Source organism: Hypanus sabinus, chromosome 28 (assembly GCF_030144855.1).
Source record: "Hypanus sabinus isolate sHypSab1 chromosome 28, sHypSab1.hap1, whole genome shotgun sequence".
In the NCBI taxonomy this organism is placed as follows: Eukaryota; Metazoa; Chordata; class Chondrichthyes; order Myliobatiformes; family Dasyatidae; genus Hypanus; species Hypanus sabinus.
Genome location: NC_082733.1, coordinates 45,360,190 through 45,385,627, shown reverse-complemented (window position 1 = coordinate 45,385,627; position 25,438 = coordinate 45,360,190). Strand labels below are relative to the sequence as shown.

General features: G+C 44.6%; 2 protein-coding genes across 6 annotated transcripts in view; one reads left to right on the top strand and one right to left on the bottom strand.

Moving 5' to 3' along the window:
* The window catches only part of trpm7 (transient receptor potential cation channel, subfamily M, member 7), a 171,989-nt gene that overhangs the window by 86,936 nt on the left and 59,615 nt on the right, over positions 1–25,438 (bottom strand). For all 5 annotated transcript variants that reach the window (XM_059953134.1, XM_059953135.1, XM_059953137.1 and 2 more), the window contains 5 exons: positions 19,642–19,840; positions 18,694–18,907; positions 6,830–6,954; positions 6,568–6,739; positions 2,113–2,287 (listed from right to left, as the gene is read on the bottom strand). In XM_059953134.1, coding sequence (XP_059809117.1) covers positions 2,113–2,287; positions 6,568–6,739; positions 6,830–6,954; positions 18,694–18,907; positions 19,642–19,840 — 885 coding nt within the window. The remainder of the gene's footprint in view (positions 1–2,112; positions 2,288–6,567; positions 6,740–6,829; positions 6,955–18,693; positions 18,908–19,641; positions 19,841–25,438) is intronic.
* LOC132382307 (nucleolar GTP-binding protein 2-like) lies at positions 14,213–15,247 on the top strand. Its single transcript, XM_059952441.1, has one exon. It carries the CDS (start codon positions 14,534–14,536, stop codon positions 15,245–15,247), a length of 714 nt encoding a protein of 237 aa, XP_059808424.1. The 5' UTR covers positions 14,213–14,533.

Genomic DNA, 25,438 nt, shown 5'->3' with positions numbered 1-25,438 from the left:
AGGGAAAGGGAAGGAGGATAGCCAAGAGGTGACTGGTGAAGCCAGGTGGGTGGGAAAAGCAAGAGCTGGAGAGGGAGGAATCTGTTAGAGAGGAGAGTGGACCATGGGCAAAAGGAGAGGAGACCCAGAGGGAGGCGATAGGCAGATGAGAAGAAGCAAAAGGCCAGAGTGGGGAATAGAAGAGGGGAAGGGGAGGCTTCCAACCCCCCCCCCCCAATCAGAAGGGGGATGAGGGTGGCCTCATCATGGCACAAGAGGAGGAAATGGACCGAAGTGTCAAAACGGGAACAGGAACCTGAATCAAAATATTTGGTTACCGGGAAGTTTTGCTTTTGGTGGGTGGAGCAGATGTGCTCGAAGTGGTCCCACAATTTACCATGGGTCTCACCAATGTAGAAGTGGAATTACTTGTAATTTCAGGGGTGTCACAGTAGCGTAGCAGTTAGTCTACTGATTTAAAGCAACTGACAGGGCTTTTATTTCCACTGCTGACTGTCAGGAGTTTGTATGTTCTCCCCATGACTGTGGGTTTCCATTGGGTGCTCCAGTTTCCTCCCATATTCCAAAGTTGTAGGCATGCTACATCCAAAGTTGCAGGCATGCTATGATGGTGACACTTGCAGTCTGCCCCAACACATCCCTATACTGTGTTGGTCACTCTATGTTTTGGTGTTTCGATGCACATGAGATAAATAAAGCTAATCTTTAATTTTTATAGTCTAGATTTTATGCACAATACAAAATTGTTTCAATTGGTTACAAACCTATTTCAGGATACCACGAGTTAAAACTGCTGGTGTGAATGATCTAAAATTTGATCTTTTGCCTTGCATGCTCATAAAATCATTTGTTGCTTTCTTTTACCTCACATAAAGCCTTCTTCATACAAATTATCCATTAATCTCTTGAACCTGGTATATTGAAGTTGAGGCAGCCAGAGAGATTTCCAAGATTAAAGGATTTCAACACAGAAAGCCATAGATGGACTATCTCTGTTGATCAGTGAGCTCCTAACAAGATAGCAGTAACTTTAAAAAGATCACTAGAGGCTACAATCAATTTGCAGATTTTATTGTTTTGTACCCCAGTCATTTAGTTAGCTTGAGCAGTGCAGTGGTGGTAGGGATCAAGAGAAATGGCTCAGATTGACATTTTTGGGCTGTAACACTGCATGAGATAGTTAAGCATTATTCTAATTTCAGACTTTACTGAGATAAGGGGTGATACAGACAGCCCTCCTTATCTGCGGGGGATTGGTTCCGAGACCCCCCACAGATACCAAAAATTGCTGATGCAAGTCCATTATTTAACCTGTCTCAATGCGGTGAATCTTAGGACTCAGCGGAACCCCAGACCTTATTGAACCTGTCTCAGTGCGGTGGTCTTTAGGACCTGGCACAGCTCTGAATCTGCAGTGTTTCTATGCGTGAAAATAATCATGATTGAAAATAAAGTGGAAGTAATAAAGCGATCAGAAAGAGGTGAAATGCCATCGGTTATTGGAAAAGCATTAGGCTACAGTTGGTCAGTGATCGGAACAATTTTAATGGATAATGTGAAAGGCCCTGCCATGATGAAAGCTACAATTTTTACTAAGCAACGCAGTGGTTTGATTATTGAAATATATATGTTTCTTAAGTGTTTTATATGCATAGAAAGGGAAAATATATACTATATACTAAGTCAAACATTTGACTGACGCTAAATAATACCAGATGTACCTGTTCCGACTTCAAATCCGTTTTAAAGACGGACTCAGGAATGCAACTCCTTCATAACCTGGGGACTGCCTGTACTTGTAAATCATCTCTAGATTACTTATAATACCTAATACAATGTAAATGCTATGTAAATAGTTGGTATACTGTATTGCTTGAGGAATAATTACAAGAAAAAATAGTCTGTACATGCTCAAACGAGTGCTGGAGAGAGAACTTCCGGATTTTCCCGATTCGCAGTTGGTTGAATCCGCGCATGCAGAAACTGCAGATAAGGAGGGCCGACTGTACTTAATTCCATAAAATCACTACCTTCTGTTTTCATTACTTACAAATGCTATGCCTAGCCACAAGTTACAGTGAAGTACAAGTTTCTCTCTGATGAGTAACTTACCCTCCTTCCTCAGTTTGCTTGTGCACATAGGCCAGAAGGTCTGCAGCTCGCCCAGTCCCTTCACATACAACCACAGGTACTGGGGGTGTCTCTTGAAGGTATTCCAGCACTGTGGGTATCACATTAGGACCACCCTCAAATATCAAAGCAACTACTGGTACACCTTGGCCTATTCCTGTAAAACCAGAGCATCAAATTATATTTCTAAATGAAACCTCATCGTTACACACCTGCAAGAAGAAAGTCGAGGCCAGAGAGTTAAGGAAGGGGGTACACTGATGTTCATGAGCATATCTATGTCAGGAAGGTAGTGGTTTTAAGAATATCACCACATGTAAGTGAAAAAGACCTCAGGCCTTGACAGGATCTATTCCTAGATTGCTGGGATTCTGAGGGAGATGCTTGCACTGTTGTTACCCATGGGTGAGATACCAGAAGTCTAAAGAACAGTCAGTTATCACCTTGTTGAAAAGTGGCAGGAGGGATAAGCAAGCAAGTTTTACATCAGGGCAGAGAAGCTGTTGAGAAGATTAAGGAACAGGATTTATGTTCAGTTGAAAAGGCAGTAACTGATTAGGAATTAGCATGGATTTTTTGCAAGGGAAATGATCATACAAATATGACTTTGTTATATCACTGATTTCATTGAAACCTATTGATGTTGGGAGACTTCAAGACAGTAGATTTAGAGAGGATGTTTCCTACAGTGAGAGTTTAAGACGAGGACACAGCCTCAGAATAGAGTGGCATCTATTTAGAACAGAAATGAGGAGGAATTTCTTTAGCCAGACTGTGGTGAATCTAAGTAATTCATTACCACAGGTGGCTGTGGAGGCCAAGTCATTGGGTACATTTAAGGCAGAGGTTGACAGATATTTGTTTAGTCAGGGCATGAAGGGATAAGGGGAGTAGGCATGAGACGGGGTTGAAAGGGAAATGGCAGAGCAGACTCAATTGGCCAAAAGGCTCAAGTCTGCTCTGGTATCATATGGTCTTATTTCAGTAGATAACCTAAAGTTTACAAGGGTAGCACAATGGACATGGTTTACACAGACTTCAGGAAGGCTTTTGACAACGTCCCACAGGGTAGGCTGGTCCAGAAAAATAAGGTTTATTGGCAATTTGGATCCAAAACCGGCCAGGTAATAACAAAGGGTAGTGTTTTTTTTCCCCCCGACTACAAGTCTGTAATAAAATGTACTACAGGGATTTGTGCTGCAAGCTGAATTTAATAGAAACACATGTCAGGTAATGACTTTGGGAAAGTCAAACTCTGGTGGTAGGATATTCAAAATGGGTAACAGTGGCCATAGGAATGTGAATGTACTGAAATCTTTGTGTGCAACTCCATACTCTCTGAAAATGGCCACACAGGTGATTAGAGTAGTAAATAAAGCATTTATTACACCGGCTTTCATAGGCTGAGGCACTGAGTACAAGAATTGGGATAACACTTCAGCTCTACCAAATACTGGATTACATGGAGTACTGTGCAAAATTCTGGTCACCATTTTACTAAGAGTACAGAAGAGGTTCACAGGTTGTTCCTGGAATGGAGGGTTGTAATTAAATGGAGAGATTGGATAGGTTTAGGTTATTCTGACTGGAACAGAGGAGGCTTGAGATGACCTTTTATAGAGGCAGATAGGACAGATTGTCTTTTCCCCAGAGCAGGAGAATCCAGTGCACGTTTAATATAACATTTCTTATAATTTGAGCAAATTTCTTGAATTATTTCATTGTTTTCCTACACCTTCTGCTTGCTCTTTGTCTTGTTTGTGTTACGGAAACTGCTGGAGCCTGTGATGGAACTCAAGGGATTTAGTGCCATACTGTGTCCGGAGAGCTGCCTCCAGGAGATTAGAGACCGGAGGCCAAGAAGGACCGAGAGCACAAACTGAGTCGCAGAAAAGACCAGAGACAGGGCACAGGGTCATGAACAACTCCATCTCAAAGCGGCAAGACTAAAGCATCGAGATGAATGTGGTGGGGGTCACCAATGGCTCCCAACAGAGATGGTCAGCAGCTGGATCAGCAATGTTTGGACGCGGGTCAGTGATCACTCTTTACAGAAAGACTGAGTTTGTCGACTGCTCTCCTCATATGCAGATGAAAAGATAGTTATGATATTCTGAAATTTATGTAATAATTGGATTGTACTTTATATTGGTTTCCTTCTGTGTTTTTTATCTTGCGGCTGATCTGTTAATTTTTTTGTGTGCAAGTTGGGCGGAGAAACTTGGGGGTTTGATGTGGCTGTCCCCGTTCTCCTCTGCAAATGAGGGGTTGGGGACTGTTATTGTGGCTGATCTTTTCTGCAGGAGAGGGGGGATTTTGGGGTCTAGGAGTTTTGTTTCTTTTCTTTTCCATACTGGGGTGGGGGGAGGTTGATGTCTTTTATTTCATCGACACCCATGGTCTTTCTGTATCTAATGGCTATCTGGAGCAGATAATTGTCAAAGTTGTATTATACATACATACTTTGACAATAAAATGAACCACTGAACCTTTTATAAGAGGGTAGAAAGTTAAAGATGTCTGAGTAGTACATTTCCTAAAACACAAGGTGGTAATTGTATGGAAAAGGCTTCCAGACGAGATGGTGGAGGCAGGAGTAGTTGCACTTAATGCATTTAACAAACATGTAGATAGAGAAGGAGTAAAGGTACATGGTCCTAATACAAGCAAATAGGAGCAGTGTAGAGCAGCCTAATAGTCCGTGCGCATAGATTGGGTTAAAAAGGGCCTAATTCCCTGTTGATTGATCCCATTCAATGAACACTGACTTTAATGAACTATCTCTCCTCCAAGCAAAATCTCTACTGGTCTGATAAGACCAGCCAGAGTGTATATGCTGGAATAATTTTAGAGAAAAACCCTACTAGTCCAATAAGATCAGCCACTAGTATCCTGCAATAACATTAGAATACACTTTTAGTCAGCATCTAACAGCCTCCTGGAGAGTCAGGCTCAGTTGGGCACTGCTGAGCAAAAGACAGCAGAAACATCAGGGGATGGTGCACTGATGGGCTACAGGGGATAGAAAGAGAAGTTGATTTATATCAGAATGCATGGTTCAAAAATAACACAGATAGGTCACTTGAAACTTAAAAACTTTTGAAAGAGGGCATGGATTGAGAATAAGAGGTCAGTTATTTAAAACAGAGTTGAGGAAGAGCTTCTTCTCCCAGAGAGTTGTGGAGGTGTGGAATGCACTACCTCGGAAGAAGGTGGAGGCCAATTCTCTGGATGCTTTCAAGAAAGAGCTAGATGTATAGGGGAATCAAGGGATATGGGGACAAGGCAGGGACTGGGTATTGATAGTGAATGCTCAGCCATGATCTCAGAATGGCGGTGCAGACTCGAGGGGCCGAATGGTCTACTTCTGCACCTATTGTCTATTGAAATTGTACATGTGTGTTTGAATGGCTTAATGTCAGCACATTAATTAGTCATTGAACCTAGAGAAATGGTCCACCCACAATCTGTAAAGATGAAAATGCTTCTTGCATTTTAATTTCTGAAAATGTGTTAAACTACTGAGTTCCCAAGAGCTTCAAATTAAAATTCTTATCTCAACAAGTTAACTGAAAATCCAGAACACAGTAGATTACAGTTAATTGAGTCAACTCTTGAAGAACAAAAACTAATTGAGGAAATAACTGGGATTCTCTTCATTTATTTGGGACAGTATGCTGCTTAATTGGAGCAGGAGACTACTGCCGAACAAGTTCTAATTAGCATCAGTCACTTGTACCTGTGTGCCTGTTAGATGAAACACTGCACTTAGAACAATCAGTTTTTAAAATGGCGTCAGTTGTGCGTGTTTGTGTTCAAAAAAGCAGTGATTTGTGTCACTAATATTTGGCTATAAATAAGCAGAAAGACAATTCAGAACTGTTTTGCTCACCGCAATTTCAAACATTCAAGCTTGGAGATGCCAGAAATGGCTAGGATTGACAATGAAACTATTTCACTACTTCAACAAGTTAGGAATTATGAAGAACTAGAGGGCATCAACAACCATCTTGATGTTACAATGAAAATTAAGATTTGGAGAATGCAATTACCGATAGCATTGTACGAAAGCAGACCATCGTCTGCACTAGGTGCCTGCACTGGTTTTGTATATTGCGTACACTGGATGAATTCCTGTCAATAACTATTAGGATCTAATACAGTTTTATGATAATGTAGTATCATTTGTGGTGCTCTAATTTGTTCTGTATTTTATTTAGATACATAATTTGTCACTGTTTGTCTTTTTTAAAAAAAAATACCTTTTTAACTATTTCCATGAAACTTTGGCTAATTGGGGCAACTACTTTATCTGGCCAAAATGTACTAGTCCTGATGTGTCCTAATTAACAGGAATCCACTGTATTAAACCATAATTACAAAATCTATCAGCCAACATCTGCTAGTCTGATGATAATAAATGTCTGCAGCACTAACTTGCATGAATCTTTTGGAGGTTGATGTGTTTCTCCAGTTCTCTCCGAAGTTTGACTTCAGCACCATACTTGCCGACTGTGCCATCATCCACCAGAATGAAATGGGAATGCAGACTGTTTAGAACATTCAACTTGCTCAGAGGGTTCAGCAAGGTCTGGTACGGTACAATAACCTGAAAGCAGATATGAGGCACATCAGAAAGCGTTTTAAAGACAGTAAAATTGAACAATGCTCAGCTCAAATTGAAGTACAACTGCCTTACATCTCTTCCAATGAGGTCATTCCTATTTTCAATAACACCCCAAGGGGCAATCCCAATTGTACAAATCTTCCGAGAAGAACGCGAGATATGTTCTTTCAGTGCATCACCCACATGTTTCACAACACCTAAGAAAAATAAACAAATTTTTACTCAAAGTAACAGCAGAATGAAGTGTTCAATTCCATTTTATACAGCAAAACAGCAAACTTAAAATCTTCTAGAAGAGAGGCTTCAAAAGCTTGGTACTACTTACGTGTGAAACAAATGGGGAGACCTCAGATTTCAGAATTAGAATCAGATTATAACATCACTGGCATAGGACTTAATTTGTTTGCAGCAGTACAGTGCATTATAAAATACTATAAATCACAAGATATATACAAAAATTAAATAAATAGTGCAGAAGAGAGGGAAAATCTATGAGGTAGCATACATGGGTTCATTGTCCATTCAGAAATCTGATGGCAGCGAGGAAGAAGCTGTTCTTAAAATGGTGACTCTCTCTTCAGGCTCCTATACCTCTTTCCTGATGAGAAGAGGGAATGTCCTGGGTGATGGATGCAGCCTTTTTGAGGCACTGCATTTTGAAGATGTCCTCAATTCTGGGGAGGATAGTGCCCATGCCAGTTAGCTGACCTTCCAACTTTCTGCAACTTTTTCCCAATCCTGTTCAGTGGCCCCTACATACTAAGTTGTGATACAACCAGTTGGACTGCTTTCCACAGTACATCTGCAGAAATCTGTGAGTCTTTGTTGACATAACATATCGCAAACTACTTATGAAATATTGTCAGTATCATGCCTACTTTGTAACAGCATCGATACGTCAGACTCGAGGGGCCGAATGGTCTACTTCTGCACCTATTGTCAATTGTCAGGTCCAGAATAGATCTTCAGAGATGTAGACAAGCAGGAACTTAAGCCTGCTCATCCTTTCCAGTACTGATCACCTGATGAGGTGTATGCTCCTGCAACTTCCCCTCCCTGAAGTGCACAATTAATTCCCTGGTATTACTGATGTTGAGTGCAAGGTTGTTGTTGCAACACCACTCACCCAGCTGATCCATCTCACTCCTGTACACCACCTTGTCTATCTGAAATTCTACCAACAATAGTTGTGTCATTGGCAAATTTATAGATGGTGTTTGAGCATAGCCACACAGTCATGGGTGGCTACAGCTGAGGAGACAAAAAGGTTAGCTTACTGTACTTGTTGCTTTTGACGTGGTAAGAGCACTTCAAGGGATCAGAGACAGAGGGTTTAGCTATACTTATATAGATTATTTTTGATAATTGGTGAAACAAACATGTTCTATTCTCTCAGTATGCTACAGCAGACAATGATCCACACTCATTGTTTATTATACCAGAGATGGAGAGTACCTACTGATCTGCTACCTACGGATTCACTTATTTTACCCACTTTATATCTATGACAGTGTCACTCAGTACAGCTCTAATGCCATATTCAAGTTTGCTGGCAACACCACTGCTGTTCGCCAAATCAAAGGCAACGAATCAGCCGAATGAAAATCTGGCTGTGTGGTGCCAAAACAACAATGTCTCACTCAATGTAGCAAAAGCAAAGAGTTTATTATTGACTACAGGAGATGAAACTGGGGCTCCATGAGCCAGTCCTTATTTGGGGATTGGAAGAGGAAAGGGGCAGTAGCTTTAAATTCCTCAGGATCAACACATCAGTGCCATCACAAAGGCGGCATGGAAGCACCTCTACTTTCTTAGTTTGCATAGATTCCACGTCACCAAAAGCTTTGATGAACATCTGTAGATGCAATGGAGAGTATCCTAACTGGTTGCATCACAGCCCAATATGGAAACACCAATAGCCAGAAACGGAAAAGGTTACAGAAAATGAGAATACGCTCCAGTCCATCACAAACAGAGTCCTCCCCACTACTGAGTGTGGCGGCTCATTTCCTAGCGTATGCGAACCGACTCACAATTAGATAGCCTACGGGGGTTTGCGAGCACAGAGCTTTGGAGCCTCTTCGCCATGGGGGGCCGGTTGACAGAGGCTTAAAAGTGAGGCTGAAGTTTTCGAATAAAGTTTTTTTCCTTCGACTGCAGTTACCGACTCCGTGTCGTAATTTTAGCGCTGTTTGTAGCACACCGCTACAATTGGTGACCCCGACGGTCCAAACGATTTTTGGACCAGAAATGACCGACGCCGCCTCTGTTCATGCGGTTTCGTTGACACTGCCGGGTTTCTGGACACAGCGCCCGGACCTATGGTTCCAGCAAGCCGAAGCCCAATTCCACGTTCGCCAGATCACCTCAGAAGACACCCGCTACTACTACGTGGTGGGCTCCCTCGACCAGGACACAGCTGCCCAGGTCGCGGAGTTCGTACAGTCGCCCCCGGCAGACGGCAAGTACACGGAATTCAAAGCCCTGCTCCTCAGGACTTTCGGACTCTCACGGCGCGAGCGGGCTGCCCGTTTACTGCACCTGGATGGCTTGGGCGACAGACCTCCATCGGCTTTAATGAACGAGATGTTGTCTCTGGCCGAGGGACACACAGGCCTCATGTTTGAGCAGGCATTCCTGGAGCAGCTGCCCGAGGACATACGCCTGCTGCTGTCCGACGCGGATTTCAGTGACCCCCGGAAGGTGGCAGCCCGGGCGGACTTGCTGTGGAACGCCAAAAAGGTGAGCGGGGTGTCCATCGCACAGATCTCCCAGCCACGCTCCCAGCAGCAAACCAGTCCAGGCCCGGCCGCAGAGCCCACTAACCCCCGGCCCAATGACCACTGGTGCTTCTACCACCAGCGGTGGGGCGCAGAAGCCCGCCGTTGCCGCCCGCCCTGCAAGTTCCCGGGAAACGCCAGGGCCAGCCGCCGCTGATGGCTACGGCGGCTGGCCATCGGGATAGCCTCCTGTATGTGTGGGATAGCAGGTCGGGACGCCGCTTTTTGGTCGATACTGGAGCTGAGGTCAGCGTTTTACCTCCGACAAGTTACGACACTCGCAGCAGGGCACCGGGTCCCCCCCTGAGGGCCGTGAATGGCAGCACAGTAAGGACCTATGGCACCCGTCAGGTGCAGCTACAGTTCGGCCCCAGCCAGTTCACGTGGGACTTCACACTGGCCGCCGTAGCCCAACCGCTTCTGGGTGCGGATTTTTTGCGAGCTCACAGCCTGCTGGTTGACCTGCCCAGGAAGAGACTGGTACACGCCGAGACCTTTCAGACGTTCTCCCTGGGCGCGGCCCAGTTGCCAGCCCCTCACCTCGGCTCCATCACGCTGTCCGACAACGACTTCACCAGGGTCCTGGCGGAGTTCCCATCGGTTCTGGCACCGCAGTTCACAGCAGCCATGCCCAGGCACGGCGTACAGCACCACATCCCGACACAGGGACCACCCCTCCATGCCCGTGCTCGGCGGCTTCCCCCGGACAAGCTCCGACTGGCGAAGGAGGAGTTCCAGAGAATGGAGGAATTGGGGATCATCCGGCGGTCCGACAGCCCCTGGGCTTCCCCCCTGCACATGGTGCCCAAAGCGACGGGGGGCTGGAGACCGTGCGGCGACTACCGCAGGCTGAACGAGGCTACCACACCGGACCGCTACCCTGTGCCGCACATTCAGGACTTTGCGGCAAACCTGCACGGCGCCCGGATCTTCTCCAAGGTCGACCTTGTCCGAGGGTACCATCAAATCCCGATGCATCCTGACGACGTCCCCAAGACGGCTCTCATCACCCCGTTTGGCCTCTTCGAGTTCCTCCGCATGCCGTTCGGCCTGAAGAATGCCGCACAGACGTTCCAGCGGTTAATGGACGCGGTGGGACGGGACCTGGACTTCGCGTTCATCTATTTGGATGACATCCTCATAGCCAGCGGCAGTCGTCAGGAGCATCTGTCCCACCTCCGTCAACTCTGCGCCCGACTGAGTGAGTACGGTCTTACAATCAACCCTGCCAAATGCCAGTTCGGACTTGATACCATTGACTTCCTGGGCCACAGGATTACTAAAGACGGGGCAACCCCTCTGCCCGCTAAGGTAGATGCGGTCCGCCACTTCCCCCGACCCACCACGGTCAAAGGCCTTCAGGAATTCGTAGGTATGGTCAATTTCTACCGCCGCTTCCTCCCTTCAGCTGCCCGGATCATGCGCCCCCTGTTCGCCCTGATGTCGGGTCCGAGCAAGGACATTACCTGGGACGAGGAGTCCGCCGCCGCTTTCATTCAAACGAAGGAAGCTTTGGCTGACGCCGCAATGCTAGTACATCCCAGAATGGACACCCCTACCGCCCTCACAGTGGACGCATCAAACACGGCAGTCGGTGGGGTGCTGGAGCAGCTCATCGCAGGTCGCTGGCAACCCCTGGCGTTTTTCAGCAAACACCTGCGGCCACCCGAGCTCAAGTACAGTGCTTTTGACCGGGAACTGTTGGCGCTCTACCTGGCAATCCGGCATTTCAGGTACTTCCTAGAAGGTCGGCCCTTCACCGCGTTCACGGACCACAAACCGCTTACCTTTGCGTTTACGAAAGCATCCGACCCCTGGTCATCCCGCCAGCAACGCCACCTGTCCTACATCTCTGAATACACAACGGATGTCCGGCACGTCTCGGGTAAGGACAATGTCGTGGCGGATGCGCTCTCTCGCCCTACCGTTCATGCCCTTTCCCAAGGGGTAGACTTTGAGGCACTGGCAGAGGCACAGCAGGTAGATGAGGAGATTCCGAGTTACAGGACTGCAGTCTCTGGTTTGCAGCTCCAGGACCTCCCCGTGGGCCCAGGTGAGAGGACCCTACTCTGTGACGTCGCCACCAACCAGCCCCGTCCGGTCGTCCCCGCAGCCTGGCGGCGACGTGTTTTCGACTCCATTCATAACTTGGCGCATCCCTCCATCCGGACAACTGTCCGGATGGTTTCCAGCAGGTTCGTTTGGCACGGACTCCGCAAACAGGTCAGTGAATGGGCCAGGACGTGCATGCACTGCCAGACGGCCAAGGTTCAGCGGCACACCAAAGCCCCACCGCAGCAGTTCCATCCCGCCCACCGGCGTTTCGACCACATTCATGTGGATATCGTGGGCCCCCTGCCAGTGTCGCGCGGAGCGCGTTACCTCCTGACTATCGTGGACCGGTTCACAAGATGGCCAGAGGCGGTCCCGCTCACCGACACCACCTCCGAATCTTGCGCCCGAGCCCTGATCGCCACCTGGATATCCCGCTTTGGTGTACCAGCCCACATTACCTCCGACAGAGGCGCCCAGTTCACCTCCAGCCTGTGGTCAGCTATGGCCAGCCTTTTGGGGACTCAGCTGCACCACACCACTGCCTACCACCCACAGTCGAACGGGCTAGTGGAGCGTTTCCACCGTCACCTGAAGTCGGCCCTCATGGCCCGCCTGCGAGGAGCCAACTGGGCGGACGAGCTTCCCTGGGTCCTTCTCGGCATCCGCACAGCGCCCAAGGACGACCTGCACGCCTCGTCGGCCGAGTTGGTATACGGCGCGCCCCTGGCCGTCCCCGGGGAGTTCCTACCAGCCCCGAGGGGGCAAGAGGAAGAACCCGCTGCAGTCCTGGGCAGACTTCGCGAGAAGCTCGGTAACCTGGCCCCCATACCCACTTCACAGCATGGGCGGCACCCGACCTGCGTACCCAAAGATCTACGGAACTGTAAGTTTGTGTTTGTACGAAGGGGCGGGCATCGGCCACCGCTGCAGCGGCCATACGAGGGGCCGTTTACGGTGCTCCGGAACAACGGGTCCACGTTCGTGCTGGACGTTGGGGGGAAGGAGGAGGTTTTCACGGTGGACCGCCTCAAGCCGGCCCATGTGGACCTGGCGCAACCGGCCGAGTTTCCGGCGCCTCGGCGCAGAGGCCGACCTCCCAAGCAGGTTCTGGCCCAGGCTGTGGACATTGGGGGGTGTATCGCCGGTTCTGGGGGGGGGTTATGTGGCGGCTCATTTCCTAGCGTATGCGAACCGACTCACAATTAGATAGCCTACGGGGGTTTGCGAGCACAGAGCTTTGGAGCCTCTTCGCCATGGGGGGCCGGTTGACAGAGGCTTAAAAGTGAGGCTGAAGTTTTCGAATAAAGTTTTTTTCCTTCGACTGCAGTTACCGACTCCGTGTCGTAATTTTAGCGCTGTTTGTAGCACACCGCTACATGAGCATGTTTACGTGGAGCAGTGCCACAAGAAAGCAGCAGATGCCAAAGACCCCTCAGGCCATACCCTCTGGTTGCTATCACTGGGCAGGAGGCACAGAAGGCTTGGATCCCACACCCCCAGGTAGATGTAAAGATATCGCCCTGTAGCCAGACTCCTGAGCCTACACCATTCCTCTGAACTGATTCTACCATCCATAGACTCAGTTTCAAGGATCTTTGCAACTCATGTTCTCCATATTATTTATATTGGCAGTTTATTTCTTTTGCCCATTGTGAGTTCTCAGCCTTTGTCCATGTATAGATTTTCAGAAAATTCTATTGTATTTTTCCATGTAAATGCTTGAAAGAAAAATCAATCTCAAGATAGTACATAGTTATACACATATGCACTGTAATAAATTTAGTTTGGACTTTCTGTACACTGAACATGCTCATGTAGTTAGCCACAGGCTCCTCTTGTCTTTTTAAAAAAATAATTGTCTGTATCTGATGCCGAGCTGGAATCTGCAGGCAGTCCTACATTGCCTACGTTGTCTGGCAACTCCTGTGATGCGACTGGTGCCGAACTGGCACCAATGCCAGTCTCTGCTCTTCCCTTTGGATTCATTAGCTGCGCAGAAAGGGGGAGCCTACTGCATGGGCAACAGCTTGCTCTCTGTATCAGCTAGGTTTACCCTGACCAATGGAGGGCCTTGACGTCTGTATACACACATGCATCAGGAAACAAATCACTGCCTCAATAAAGCAGTTTGCAGACCAGGTTAAGTGGCTTACTGCTAAACCATGTTCTGACAGAGGTATCAGAGCACAGATGCAACTTGCATTTTCAAAACCATGTTTCAATGGAAGTAGTCTCTTTCTTTCATGTACTTGAACACTAAAATATTCATTAATGAGTCCATGCTTTTAGAAGATTATACAGCATATTTAACTTTATTTGGGAGGGAATTTGGGTACAAAGGAATATTCCTTAATGGTATCCATGTCTTTTGGTCAAAATCTCTAGTGGGGTTAAATGTTTTTTTTGCATCTGTATTTACTAAGGAAACTGGCAAGGAGTCTATGGAAATAAGGCAAACAAGTAGTGAGATCATGGAACCTATACAGATTAAAGAGGAGGTGGTGCTTGCTGTCTTGAGGCAAAAAGTAGATAAATCACCAGGACCTGACAGAGTATTCCCTCGGACCTTGAAGGAGACTAGTGTTGAAATTGCAGGGGCCTTAGTAGACTTATTTAAAATGTCAGTATCCACGGGTGAGGTGCCGGAGGATTGGAGGATAGCTCATGTTGTTCAGTTGTTTAAAAAAAGGCTCTAAAAGATATTGCCTCTGTGCTGGAAAGAGCTAAAGCAGAATATATCAGCAGGACCTACAAAATAGATTGCTGGAGCGATCCAGTTGATTTCTTAGAGAAGCTTGCATTCAGAACAGAAAAGCTTTTGAAGGGTGGAGAGCCTGACATACAAACTGTGGCCAAAATGGTTTTGAATGATTGGCAAAGAGGGTGAATACCTTTTTATGTTAAGCCACCAGATGCTGAAGGCGACTCTCAGCCATTGACTATGTTAAAAGTGGAAAAAGAGCCAAACAAATCTGATCAAGTGAAAGGGTCGTCAGAAACAGTGACTGTTGAAAAAGAACATGAAAAAGCTGAAAATCCAATAGTGCCACAAATAGTTGCACACATAAGGCAAAACTTTGGGAAAATCAACGTGGTGCCTGAATTTTCTGAGGCAGACCTTCTACCTGTGAACATTTCTGAAGATGAAGACATTTTGGATGAAGAAGCGAAAGAGGAGGAAGAGCAGGGTAACGAAGATAGTGATGGGAACGAATCAACTGGTGCTGAACTAAATAAACTTCAGGAGAATAATCACCAATGTGTGGACAAACCAAAACAGACAATGTGGGATTTAGATGAAAAGATTGTGAAGTACAAAAAGTTATTGGATAAAGCCAAAGCAAAAAGATTCTCAGCTATAAGAATTCCAAAGGGGCTTATCACAAAATTGCTCACACAAATAAATGAAAAGACATCTGATCAGACACAGAAATCTACAGAAAATGGTGGTAGAAGAAGAAAAAGAAAAGCTCAAAATGAATTAGATGAGGAACCTCCTCCCAAACTTTCATCTAAACAGAGGCAAAGGCTGGACCGTTTGCAGCACTCAAAGAAGGTTGGTGTCCGGTATTATGAAACGCACAATGTCAAGAACAAAAATAAAAACAAAAAGAACCCTGCATCCAAACCACAGAAACGTAAAAAGAAACGATAATTCGAAATAAAGAGACTTTCTCTTTTAAAAAAAAAAGGCTCTAAAAGTAATCCGGGAAATTATAGGTTGGTAAGTTTGACATCAGTAGTAGGTAAATTATTGGAAGGAGTACTAAGAGATAGGATCTACAAGTATTTGGATAGACAGGGACTTATTAGAAAAAGTCAGCATGGCTTTGTGCGTGGTAGGTCATGTTTAACCAATCTATTAGAGTTTATCGAGGAGGTTACCAAGAAAGTGGATGAAGGGAAGGCAGTGGATGTTGTCCACGTGGACTTCAGTAAGGCCTCTGACAAAGTCCCGGCATGAGAGATTAGTTAGGAAGATTCAGTCGCTAGATATACATGGTGAGGTAGTAAATTGGATTAGACATTGGCTCAATGGAAGAAGTCAGACAGTGGTAGTGGAGGATTGCTTCTCTGAGTGGAGGCCTGTGACTAGTGGTGTGTCACAGGAATCAATGCTGGGTCCATTGTTATTTGACATCTATATCAATGATAATGTTACTGAATTGGATCAGCAAATCTGCTGATGATACAAAGATTGGAGGTGTAATGGACAGTGAGGAAAGTTTTCAAAGCTTGCAGAGGGATTTGGACCAGCTGGAAAAATGGGCTGACAAATGGCAGATAGAGTTTAATGCAGACAAGTGTGAGGTGTTGCACCTTGGAAGCGCAAACCAAGGTAGAACATTCAAGGTAAATGGTAGGACACTGAGGAGTGCAGTAGAACAGAGGGATCTGGAAATACAGATACATAATTCCCTAAAAGTAGCATCACAGGTAGATAGGGTCATAAAGAGAGCTTCTGGCACATTGGCCTTTATAAATCAAAGTACTGAGTATAACAGTTGGAATGTTATGGTGAAGTTGTGTAAGACATTGGTGTATTGTGTGCAGTTTTGTTCACCAAATTACAGGAAGGATATTAATAAGGTTGAAAGAGTGCAGAGAAGGTTTACAAGGATGTTGCCGGGACTTGAGAAACTGAGCTACAGAGAAAGGTTGAATAGGTTAGGACTTTATTCCCTGGAGCATCGAAGAATAAGGACAGATTTGATAGAGCTGTACAAAATTATGATGGGTATAGATAGAGTGAATGCAAGCAGGCTTTTTCCACTGAGGCCAGGGGAGAAAACAACCAGAGGACATGGGTTAAGGGTGAAGGGGGAAAAGTTTACAGGGAACATGGGGGGGGGGGGGGGGGGGCTTCTTCACACAGAGTGGTGGGTGTGTGGAATGAGCTGCCAGTTGAAGTGGGGAATGCAGGCTCACTTGTAACATTTAAGAAAAACTTGGACAGGTACATGGATGAGGGGGGTAGGGAGGGATATGGTCTAGGTGCAGCTCAGTGGGACTAGGCAGAAAAATGGTTCGGCACAGCCAAGAAGGGCCAAAAGGTCTGTTTTCTGTGCTGTAATGTTCTATGGGTGATAATGAGGACCCTGTGCATATAGAACAGGCTGAATGGTGACACAGTACACTAGATTAGAAGAAATCAGCTTCAAGTTGGGTCAGTTTCCCCTTCTTAGTTCAGGATAATTATATCAGAAGCATCGAGTCCAATGATGTCCAGGAAGGAACAATTTTACAGCATGTGTAAGTGTTTAACCAGACCATCATGGACTTGTACAGAAAGGCAAGAGGTAGGAATAACCAACAATCAGCAACTCAAGTGACTTTTTGCTACAATGTTTGCAGAGAATGGGTATGTCAGTTCTGTAATATGCATCTTTAAATCAAAGCTAGTGCATCCAGTTTTGTTAAGAGATCTGGCTTATCTCTTCAGATAAATGTCTCTCGCAATTCAGCTATTGTTCTGCTCTACTGCAGCTTTATAAAACTCTGGTTAGGTTGTACCTGGGGTATTGCACACAGTTCTGGTCACCACATTGTGGGAAAGATGTTGAGGCTTTGTAGAGGTTTACTAGGATGCTGCTTGGGTTAAAGGGCATATGCTATAGAGAGGTTGGACAAAGTTGGGTTGTTTTCTGCAGCGGCAAACACTGAGGGGAGATCTGTTAGATGTTTATAAGATTATGAGTGGCAATGATAGAGTATACAGGCAATCCCCGGGTTACGAACGAGTTCCATTCCTGAGTCCGTCTTTAAGTTGGATTTGTACACAAGTCAGAACAAGTACACCTGGTATTATTTAGCGTCAGTTCGTCAAACGTTTATCTTAGTATATAGTATATAATATACCTTTCTATGCATATAAAACACTTAAGAAACGTATGTATTCCAATAATTAAACCACTGCGTTGCTTAGTAATAATTGTAGCTTTCATCGGGGCAGGGCCTTTCACATGCTCCATTATTCTCACTTTATCTGCTATCCTTTAAAATTGTTTTGATCGTTGACCCACTGTAGCCTAACAATTTTCCAATGACCGATGGCATTTCACCTCTTTCCAAACGCTTTATTATTTCCACTTTATTTTCAATTGCGATTGCTTCCCGTCAATGGAACAGAAACACTGTGGGTGGCGGGTCCTGAGCTGCGCCGGGTCCTAAGGACCACCGCACTAAGACAGGCTAAATGGGACAAGTGGGGGCTGTGCTGAGTTTGGGTATTTGATCCTCCACAATATTCCGCGTGGGAATTTAAACTGGAGATGGCAGTGTTTTTTTTTACGATGTTGAGTTTCGAGCTCGACATCAACCCAGCACGGATGGTACGGGAGTCACTGGATCGACATCAACTGGGCATGGGAGCGGTCTGTCACTGGATCGAACTCAAGCCTGGCGCTGATCTCACGCACCACCAGCCGACCGGAACAAGGGTGGGGGCAGGGTCAGGGTGAATCTTACTGAGGAAAATTTAAGCCAAATACAAAGTTAAACACTCAACACTGTCAACAGCAACAACTTAAAACGGCTGACGGCGCAGTGATCCGACTTAAAACGGCGGACAGTGTTGCGTTCTGACTTAGAATGGCCGACAAGTGTTCTCCTTCCTTGGTTCGTAAGTACGAGTTGTCCTTAAGTTGGACATTCGTAACTCGGGTACTACCTGTATTGACAGCATCTTTTTCCAGCAGTTAAAATGTTTAATACCAGAGGGCACGATCTTACAGTGAGGGGGAGAAAATCTCTAAGGAGATGAGAGAGGCAAGTTTTTTTTCAGAAAGATATACGAGTGGACTAGTGCCTAGAATGCACCGCCTGTTATGGTACTGAAGGCACATACTTAAGAGGCACATTGAAGTGAGGAAAATGAAAGAATATGGACATGGTGCAGACATTAGGGATTAGTTTAGTTAACCATTTGATTATCAATTTAACTGGTTCAGCACAATACTGTGAGCCAAAGGGCCTGTTCCTGTTCCAGATACTATGTTCTAAAAGGAGATGAATGACAAGCGGCACACAAGTTGGGAATGGTACAGAAAGTCATTGCTGATGAACAACCAAGTTGTGATTCAACCATATGGCAAGGCTTACCTGCATTCACTCCTCCGGTTAGAATCCAAGCCCCTGTGGTCACTGCTGCCTTGATTAAGCCTTTTCCAACAACTTGCTTAATGCGTGGATGGAGTTCAAAGTTCTGCATTCCTCCATGCACAGATATGACGAGCTTAGGCAGCTCCATCTGCCATTCCTTCAGCATCAGTCTTAAAACAGCTTCAGGTTTAGTGTCATAGGATAACCGCACAAACTGCACCAAAATAATACAGATCTTTATCAGTCATGCATGAATCCCATATGAGGGGAAAATGTATTTAAAATTCTGACCTCTACAGATTTCCATTGGAAGTACAGAACTCACGTGCTATATTAGCACTTCATGTGGCAGCCTTGATTAACTACACTATAATCGCTTCTCTCTACACAATGTCCTGTGGGGTACCACAGTAGTGCAGCAGTTAGCCCAGGGCTTCAGAGCTCTGAGTTCAATCCTGAACGCAAGGAGTTTGTACGGCCTTCCCCATGGAGTGCACGGGTTTCCTCTGGGTGCTCCAGTTCATCTCCATAGACCAAGACCGGTTAGTAGGTTAAACAGTAATTGTAAATTGTCCTGTGATTAGGGCTACGACCAGTTAGGGCTAAGGGCCTGTATCTGTGTTGTGCGATTCTATGACTATAAAAGTTACACTATATTTTAAGGCTTTCCCAAATTGGTCAAATGAAAGAACAGAACCAACACCCTTTGACTGGATAAGAAAAGTTAAACTTTGTTATGTAGCTTTTCAGTTTTTAGGTTAAAAATAATAAATGTCATTTACATACAGTACTCAATAACTGAGGAACTTGGCAGCAACATCCTTTGGTTTCTAAATGAAGCTTTGTCTCTAGAAATCACATTGGGCAAGTCATTAATACATCTCTTGTTAATCTTTGTATTAACCCTCTGGATTATTTTAACATGCAAAAAAACCTAATTTTACAAACCTTGGCCCTGTATGAATGTGAGCCTCCCTGAAAATTAATAACCCCATAAGCATCTGTTGGGCTCTCATTTGTGTGTTTCTCCACTGACCATTCCTCTTTCTCCAAATTTGTAGTCTCACCCAATTTTACTTCGGAATATTTCATTGCCAGACTTGCAGTGAAGCCAAGATGTTGCCGGACCAGTCGACCACAGCAACACCTGAAATGAGGAAGCAGATGGGTTTTGACTTAGAAAGTACAGCATATAGATTTGTCCATGGATCAACAAATAGTATTTGCACACTAAAGCAAAGGAGAAAATGTTTATTGAAACAGCCAAAATGTGGAAAATAACTATTTCAGCAGAATTAAATATAACAGTTTCACTGAAAAGGAACAATTCCCTACAGCAATTAGCATATGGATCTTTACCACCCATCTAAGTGCTAACATTGAATTTAAATACAGTAGGCAAAGCCCAACAAGTAGAGGTTATTTAGTAGTTACACGCTTCTGGCATGCAAAGGGTCTTGTACCAAATTCTTAAAACAGTTATGCAACAAATAATAAATGAATTTAGTTTCCCTCAAGTATTATCTATTATCCCATTTAACTTGAGCTAGATTTGGAAAGTTCAGCCTCACTTATCTGGATAATTACCTTGAATGCTTAACATTATGTTGGTCACAAAATGCATTGGGCACTTAGAGTGAAGAACACGCTGACAACTGCATATTCACAGGTTAAAAGGCAAGAAGATGGCAAGTGCAATTCAATGCATATTGATGTGAACAAATTAGAACCATTGATTAGATTACTCCTTGTTTTGACACACAAATGATCTAGAAAGCATTATGTATATGATACATGGGAAAAATACTGAGAAACTGCTTGATGCTCCAGGTTTTGGAAGACTCAAAAAGGGATAGGGAAAGAGGTGGGATGGGAGGAAAGGAGAGGAATTGCTAAATCAAAGATAGAATCACTGCCACAGAAAGGGAGGGCATCACAGTGGGATCATCTTCTGGGCCAGTGTGGGCAGAAGTCAAAAGCAGGAAGGCAGCAATCATTTCATTAGTATTCTATAGGCACTAGGATATTGAGAAGCAGGTAAGTAGGCAGATTTTGGAAAAGTATTTCAGGGTTGCTGTCATGGGTGGCTTAAACTCCTCTAATATTGGCTGGTATCTCCTTAACACAAAATGTTTAGATAGGGCAGAGTTTATTAGGTCTGCCCAGGAAGGATTCCTGACAGTTTCTGGCCAGGCTAACTGGAGGAGAGGCCATACTGGATCTGGTACCAGGCAATGAACCCAGAAAGGCAACAGATCTCTCAGTGGGTTAGTATTTCAGAGACAATTACAGACATCCCACCCTGCAAAAACTCATTTCATTTCAGGGAGGTAGCACCCCGCCCCCACCCCCAACAAATCCATATCTCCACCCCCCCCCCCCCCCCCCCCAGTCAACCTCTAAGGGTGTATGTAATATTTTGTTTAGTGAGTTTGTCTGATCTGTAACCCAAGCTGGGTATACGCAGAAAATGCGACATTAAAATACGTACTTATATTATTTAGTTTTTTTTTATTCTACTACAGCTTTAAGCAAGTCTACAGGGAGTTTGGCCTCATCTTATAGGACATCAATAGAGTAGCTTCTTAGTAGCTAGCCAGCTAGTTTAAATATTGTTAGCTATGCTAATGAACAATGACACCTGTTAAACTCACCTCAACATGTGTTTTACATTTTAACCCACCATGGGCAATAGAAAAGACACTGTTCCAAACAGTGCAGCAAGCAACACTGTCATTATTTTTGAGGTTGACTGTAAAGCCCGCCCACAGAGAAAACTGATAAGTCTACTTAGCACGGAGAGAGACCAATCTGGATGCTCCTTCTTGCTTTTCCTCTCCCTCTCCCAAAAAATTATCGATTTCCAGGATATTGTATTTAATTTGTGGGCGTCAGGGAGCCGCTATCAATATGCGGGAGACTCCTGGAACTTCTGGGAGAGGTGGGATGTCTGAAATTACAACAACTTGTTGACCTTTAGCATAGCTATGGTAAAGGATAGGAGCAGACAATATGGGAAAGTGAATGATGATGCTATTAGGCAGGAACTTGGGAGTATAAATTGCAAATACGGGCATGCAGGGAAAAGCACAATGGAAATGTAGAGGTTGTTTCAGGACCACTTACAGTGCACGGGGTTCAGGACAGGTTCAGGACCCACTGAGACAGGGAAAGGATGGTAGGGTAAAGGAACCATGGTTGGCAAGAGAGGTGGACCATCTCATCAAGAAGAAGGAGGCGGCATACTTAAGGTTTAGACCATAAAACATAGGAGCAGAATTAGTCTATTTAGTCTGTTCCGCAATTCAATCATGGCTGATTCCCTTTTCCCTCCTCAATCCCATTCCATGGCCTTCTCCCAGTAACCTCTGATATCATGTCCAATCAAGAACCTATCAATCTCTGCCTTAAATACACCCAGTGACCTAGCCTCCAAAGCTGCATGTGGTAACGAATTACATATATTCGCCACCATCTGGCTGAAGATATTTCTGTTTTAAATGAACATCCCTCTATCCTGAGACAGAGCCCTCTTGTCCTAGATTCCCCCACCATGGGAAACATCCTTTCCACATCTATTCTATACAGGCCTTTCAACATTCGAAAGGTTTCAATGAGATCTCTCTCATCGTTTTAAATTCCAGCAAGTACAGACACAGAGCGATCAAACATTCCTCGTATGATAACCCTTTCATTCCGGAATCACCCTTGTGAACCACCTCTGGACCCTCTCCAATGCCAGCACATCTTTTCTTAGATGAGGAATCCAAAACTGTTCATAGTACTCAAAGTGAGGCCTCACCCATGCCTTATAAAGCCTCAGCATCACATCCCTGCTCCAGTACTTCTTGAAATGAATGCTAACATTGCATTTGCCTTCCTCATTACCAACTCTACCTGCAAGTTAACTTTTAGAATGTCTGCACAAGGACTCCCAAGTCCCTTTGCATCTCAGATTCCTGGATTTTCTCCATTTTAGAAAATAGTCCACACATTTATTTCTACTAACAAAGTGCATGACAATGCATTTTCCAACATTGTATTTCTTTGGTCACTCTCTTGCCCATTCTCCTTATCTGTCCAAGGTCCTTCTGCATCCTACCTGTTTCCGCAACACTATCTGCCCCTCAATCAATATTCATATCATCTGCAAACATGGCAACAAAGCCATCTATTTCATCATCTAAATCATTTATATACAGCATAAAAAGTGGTTCCAACACCGATCCCTGCAGAACGCCACTAGTCACTGGCAGCCAACCAGAAAAGGATCCTTTTATTTCCACTCGCTGCCTCCTACCAATCAGCCAATGCTCTAACCATGTCAGTAACTTTCCTGGAATACCATGGGCTCTTAACTTGGTATGCAGCCTCATGTGTGGCACCTTGTCAAAGACCTTCTGAAAGTTCAAATATACAATATCCACTGCAAGCCCTTTAACTATCCTACTTGTAATTGCCTCAAAAAAAAATTCCAACAGGTTTGTCAGGCAAGATTTTCCCTCAAAGAAACCATGCTGACTTTGTACTACTATCTTGTCCTATGTCACCAAGTACTCCATCACCTCATCCTTTACAATTGACTCCAACATCTTCCCAACCACTGAGGGCAGGCTAGCTGGTCTGTAGTTTGCTTTCTCCTTTCTCAGAGAGTGGAGTGACATTTGCAGTTTTCTAGTCCTCTGGCACCATGCCAGAATCCAAGGATTTTTGAAAGGTCATTGCTAATGCCTCCACAATTTCTAAAGCTACCTCTTTCAGAACCCTAGGGTGCATTTCATCTGGTCCGAGTGACTTACGTACCCTTAGGTCTTTCAGCTTTTTTGAGCTCCTTCTCCCTTGTAATAGCAACAGCAATCACTTCTCTTCCTTCACACACTACAACATCCAGCACATCGCTAGTGTCTACCACAGTGAATACTGATGCAAAATACTCATTGATTTCATCTACCATCTCCAGGTCTCCTGTTATTATTTATCTAACCTCACTTTCTAGTGGTCCTATATCCATTCATCTTTCATTTATTCTTACATACTTGAAAAAAGCTTTTACCATCCACTGATATTGTTTGCTAGCTTGCTTTCATATTTCATCTTTTACCCTTATTATTCTTTTACTTGCTCTCTGCAGGTTTTTTAAAACTTCCCAGTCCTCTATCTTCCCACTACTTTTTGTTTTGTCGCATGCCCTCTTCTTTTGCTTTTACATTAGCTTTAACTTCCCTTGTCAGCCACGGTTGTATTATTTTGCCATTTGAGTATTTCTTTGTTTTTGGAATACATTTGTCCTGCACCTTCCTCATTTCCCCCAGAAACTCACACCATTGCTGCTCTGTCATCCCTGCCAGCAGCTCCTTCCAACTTTCACCAACTCCTCTCCCATAACACTGTAATTTCCTTTACTCCACTGAAATATTGCTATGTTAGACTTTTACTTTCTCACTATCAACTTTCAAGTTGAATTCAATCACATTGGAACACTCGTTCCTCAGGGTTCTTTTCCCTTAAGCTCCCGAATCACCTCTGGCTCATTATAAAACGCCCATGTATTAAGCTGACCAGTATAGCTGACCCCCTAGTAGGCTCAATGACAAAACTGCTCTAAAGAGCTATCTCTTAAGTATTCAACAAATTCACTCTCCCAAGATCCATTACCAACCTGATTTTCCCCAATCAACCTGCATGTTAAAATCTCCCATGACTATCATAACATTGCTCTTTTGACTCCGCTTTTCCATTTCCTGGAGGTATACAACTGCCATCAGGGTTCTTTTACCCTCACAGTTTCTTAACACAACCCACAAGGATTCAAAATCTTCTGATTCTATGTCACATCTTTTTACTGATTTGATACCATTCTTTACCAGCACAGCCAAGCCAACCCCTCTGCTCATCTTCCTATCCCTCTGATACAATGTTTAACCTTGGACATTTGGCTCCCATCTACAACCATCCTTTAGTCACAATTCAGTAACGGCCACAACATCATACCTGACAGTCTATAATAGTGCAACTATTTCTTATAATCCATGCATTGAGATATAATACTGGGATATAACACAGTGCTGTATTTGTTACCCTTTTTGATTTTGCATCCCTAATACACTGATACTCACCCTGCTGGTTGTGATTTTGTCCTATTATCTGCATGCCCTTCCTGAAATCTGACTGTATGCTATCTTTGCATTTTTACCATTCTATCCTGAATCCCTTCATTCTAGTTCCCACACCCCTGTCAAATTAGGTTAAACTGTTCCCAACAGCTCTAACAAACCTCGCCATGAGAATATTGGTCTCCCTGGGTTCAAGAGCAACCAATCTCTTTTGTACAGGTCATACCTCCCCCAAAAGAAATCCCAATAATCAAAGAACCTGAAGTTTAGGACACAAAAAATAAGGCAGGGTTCTTAATTATAAAAATATAGTCATGAAGGAGCTTAAGAAGGGACTTCAGAGTGTTAGGAGGGGACATGAGAGGTCTCAATGAGCAGGATTAAAGTAAAACCCAAAGCATTCTACATGCACATAAAAATAGGATCATTCAGGGAAAAAAGAGGAAACCCATACCCAGAATCAGAGAAGATAGGGGAGGCCCTTAATGCTTTGCTTCACCAAGGAGCAGGACTAAGAATGTATAGTTAGTGTAAAATAGGCTGATGTGCTGGAGCATGTGGAGTTAAGAGGTAATGTTGTGGCTTCTGAAAGTATTAACTCTGATGAGCTCCAGGGCCAGATGAGATATAGG

Bases quoted from the DNA above. Each gene is read 5' to 3' on its own strand.
- LOC132382307 (XM_059952441.1), top strand. From the start codon at position 14,534: ATGTTAAAAGTGGAAAAAGAGCCAAACAAATCTGATCAAGTGAAAGGG.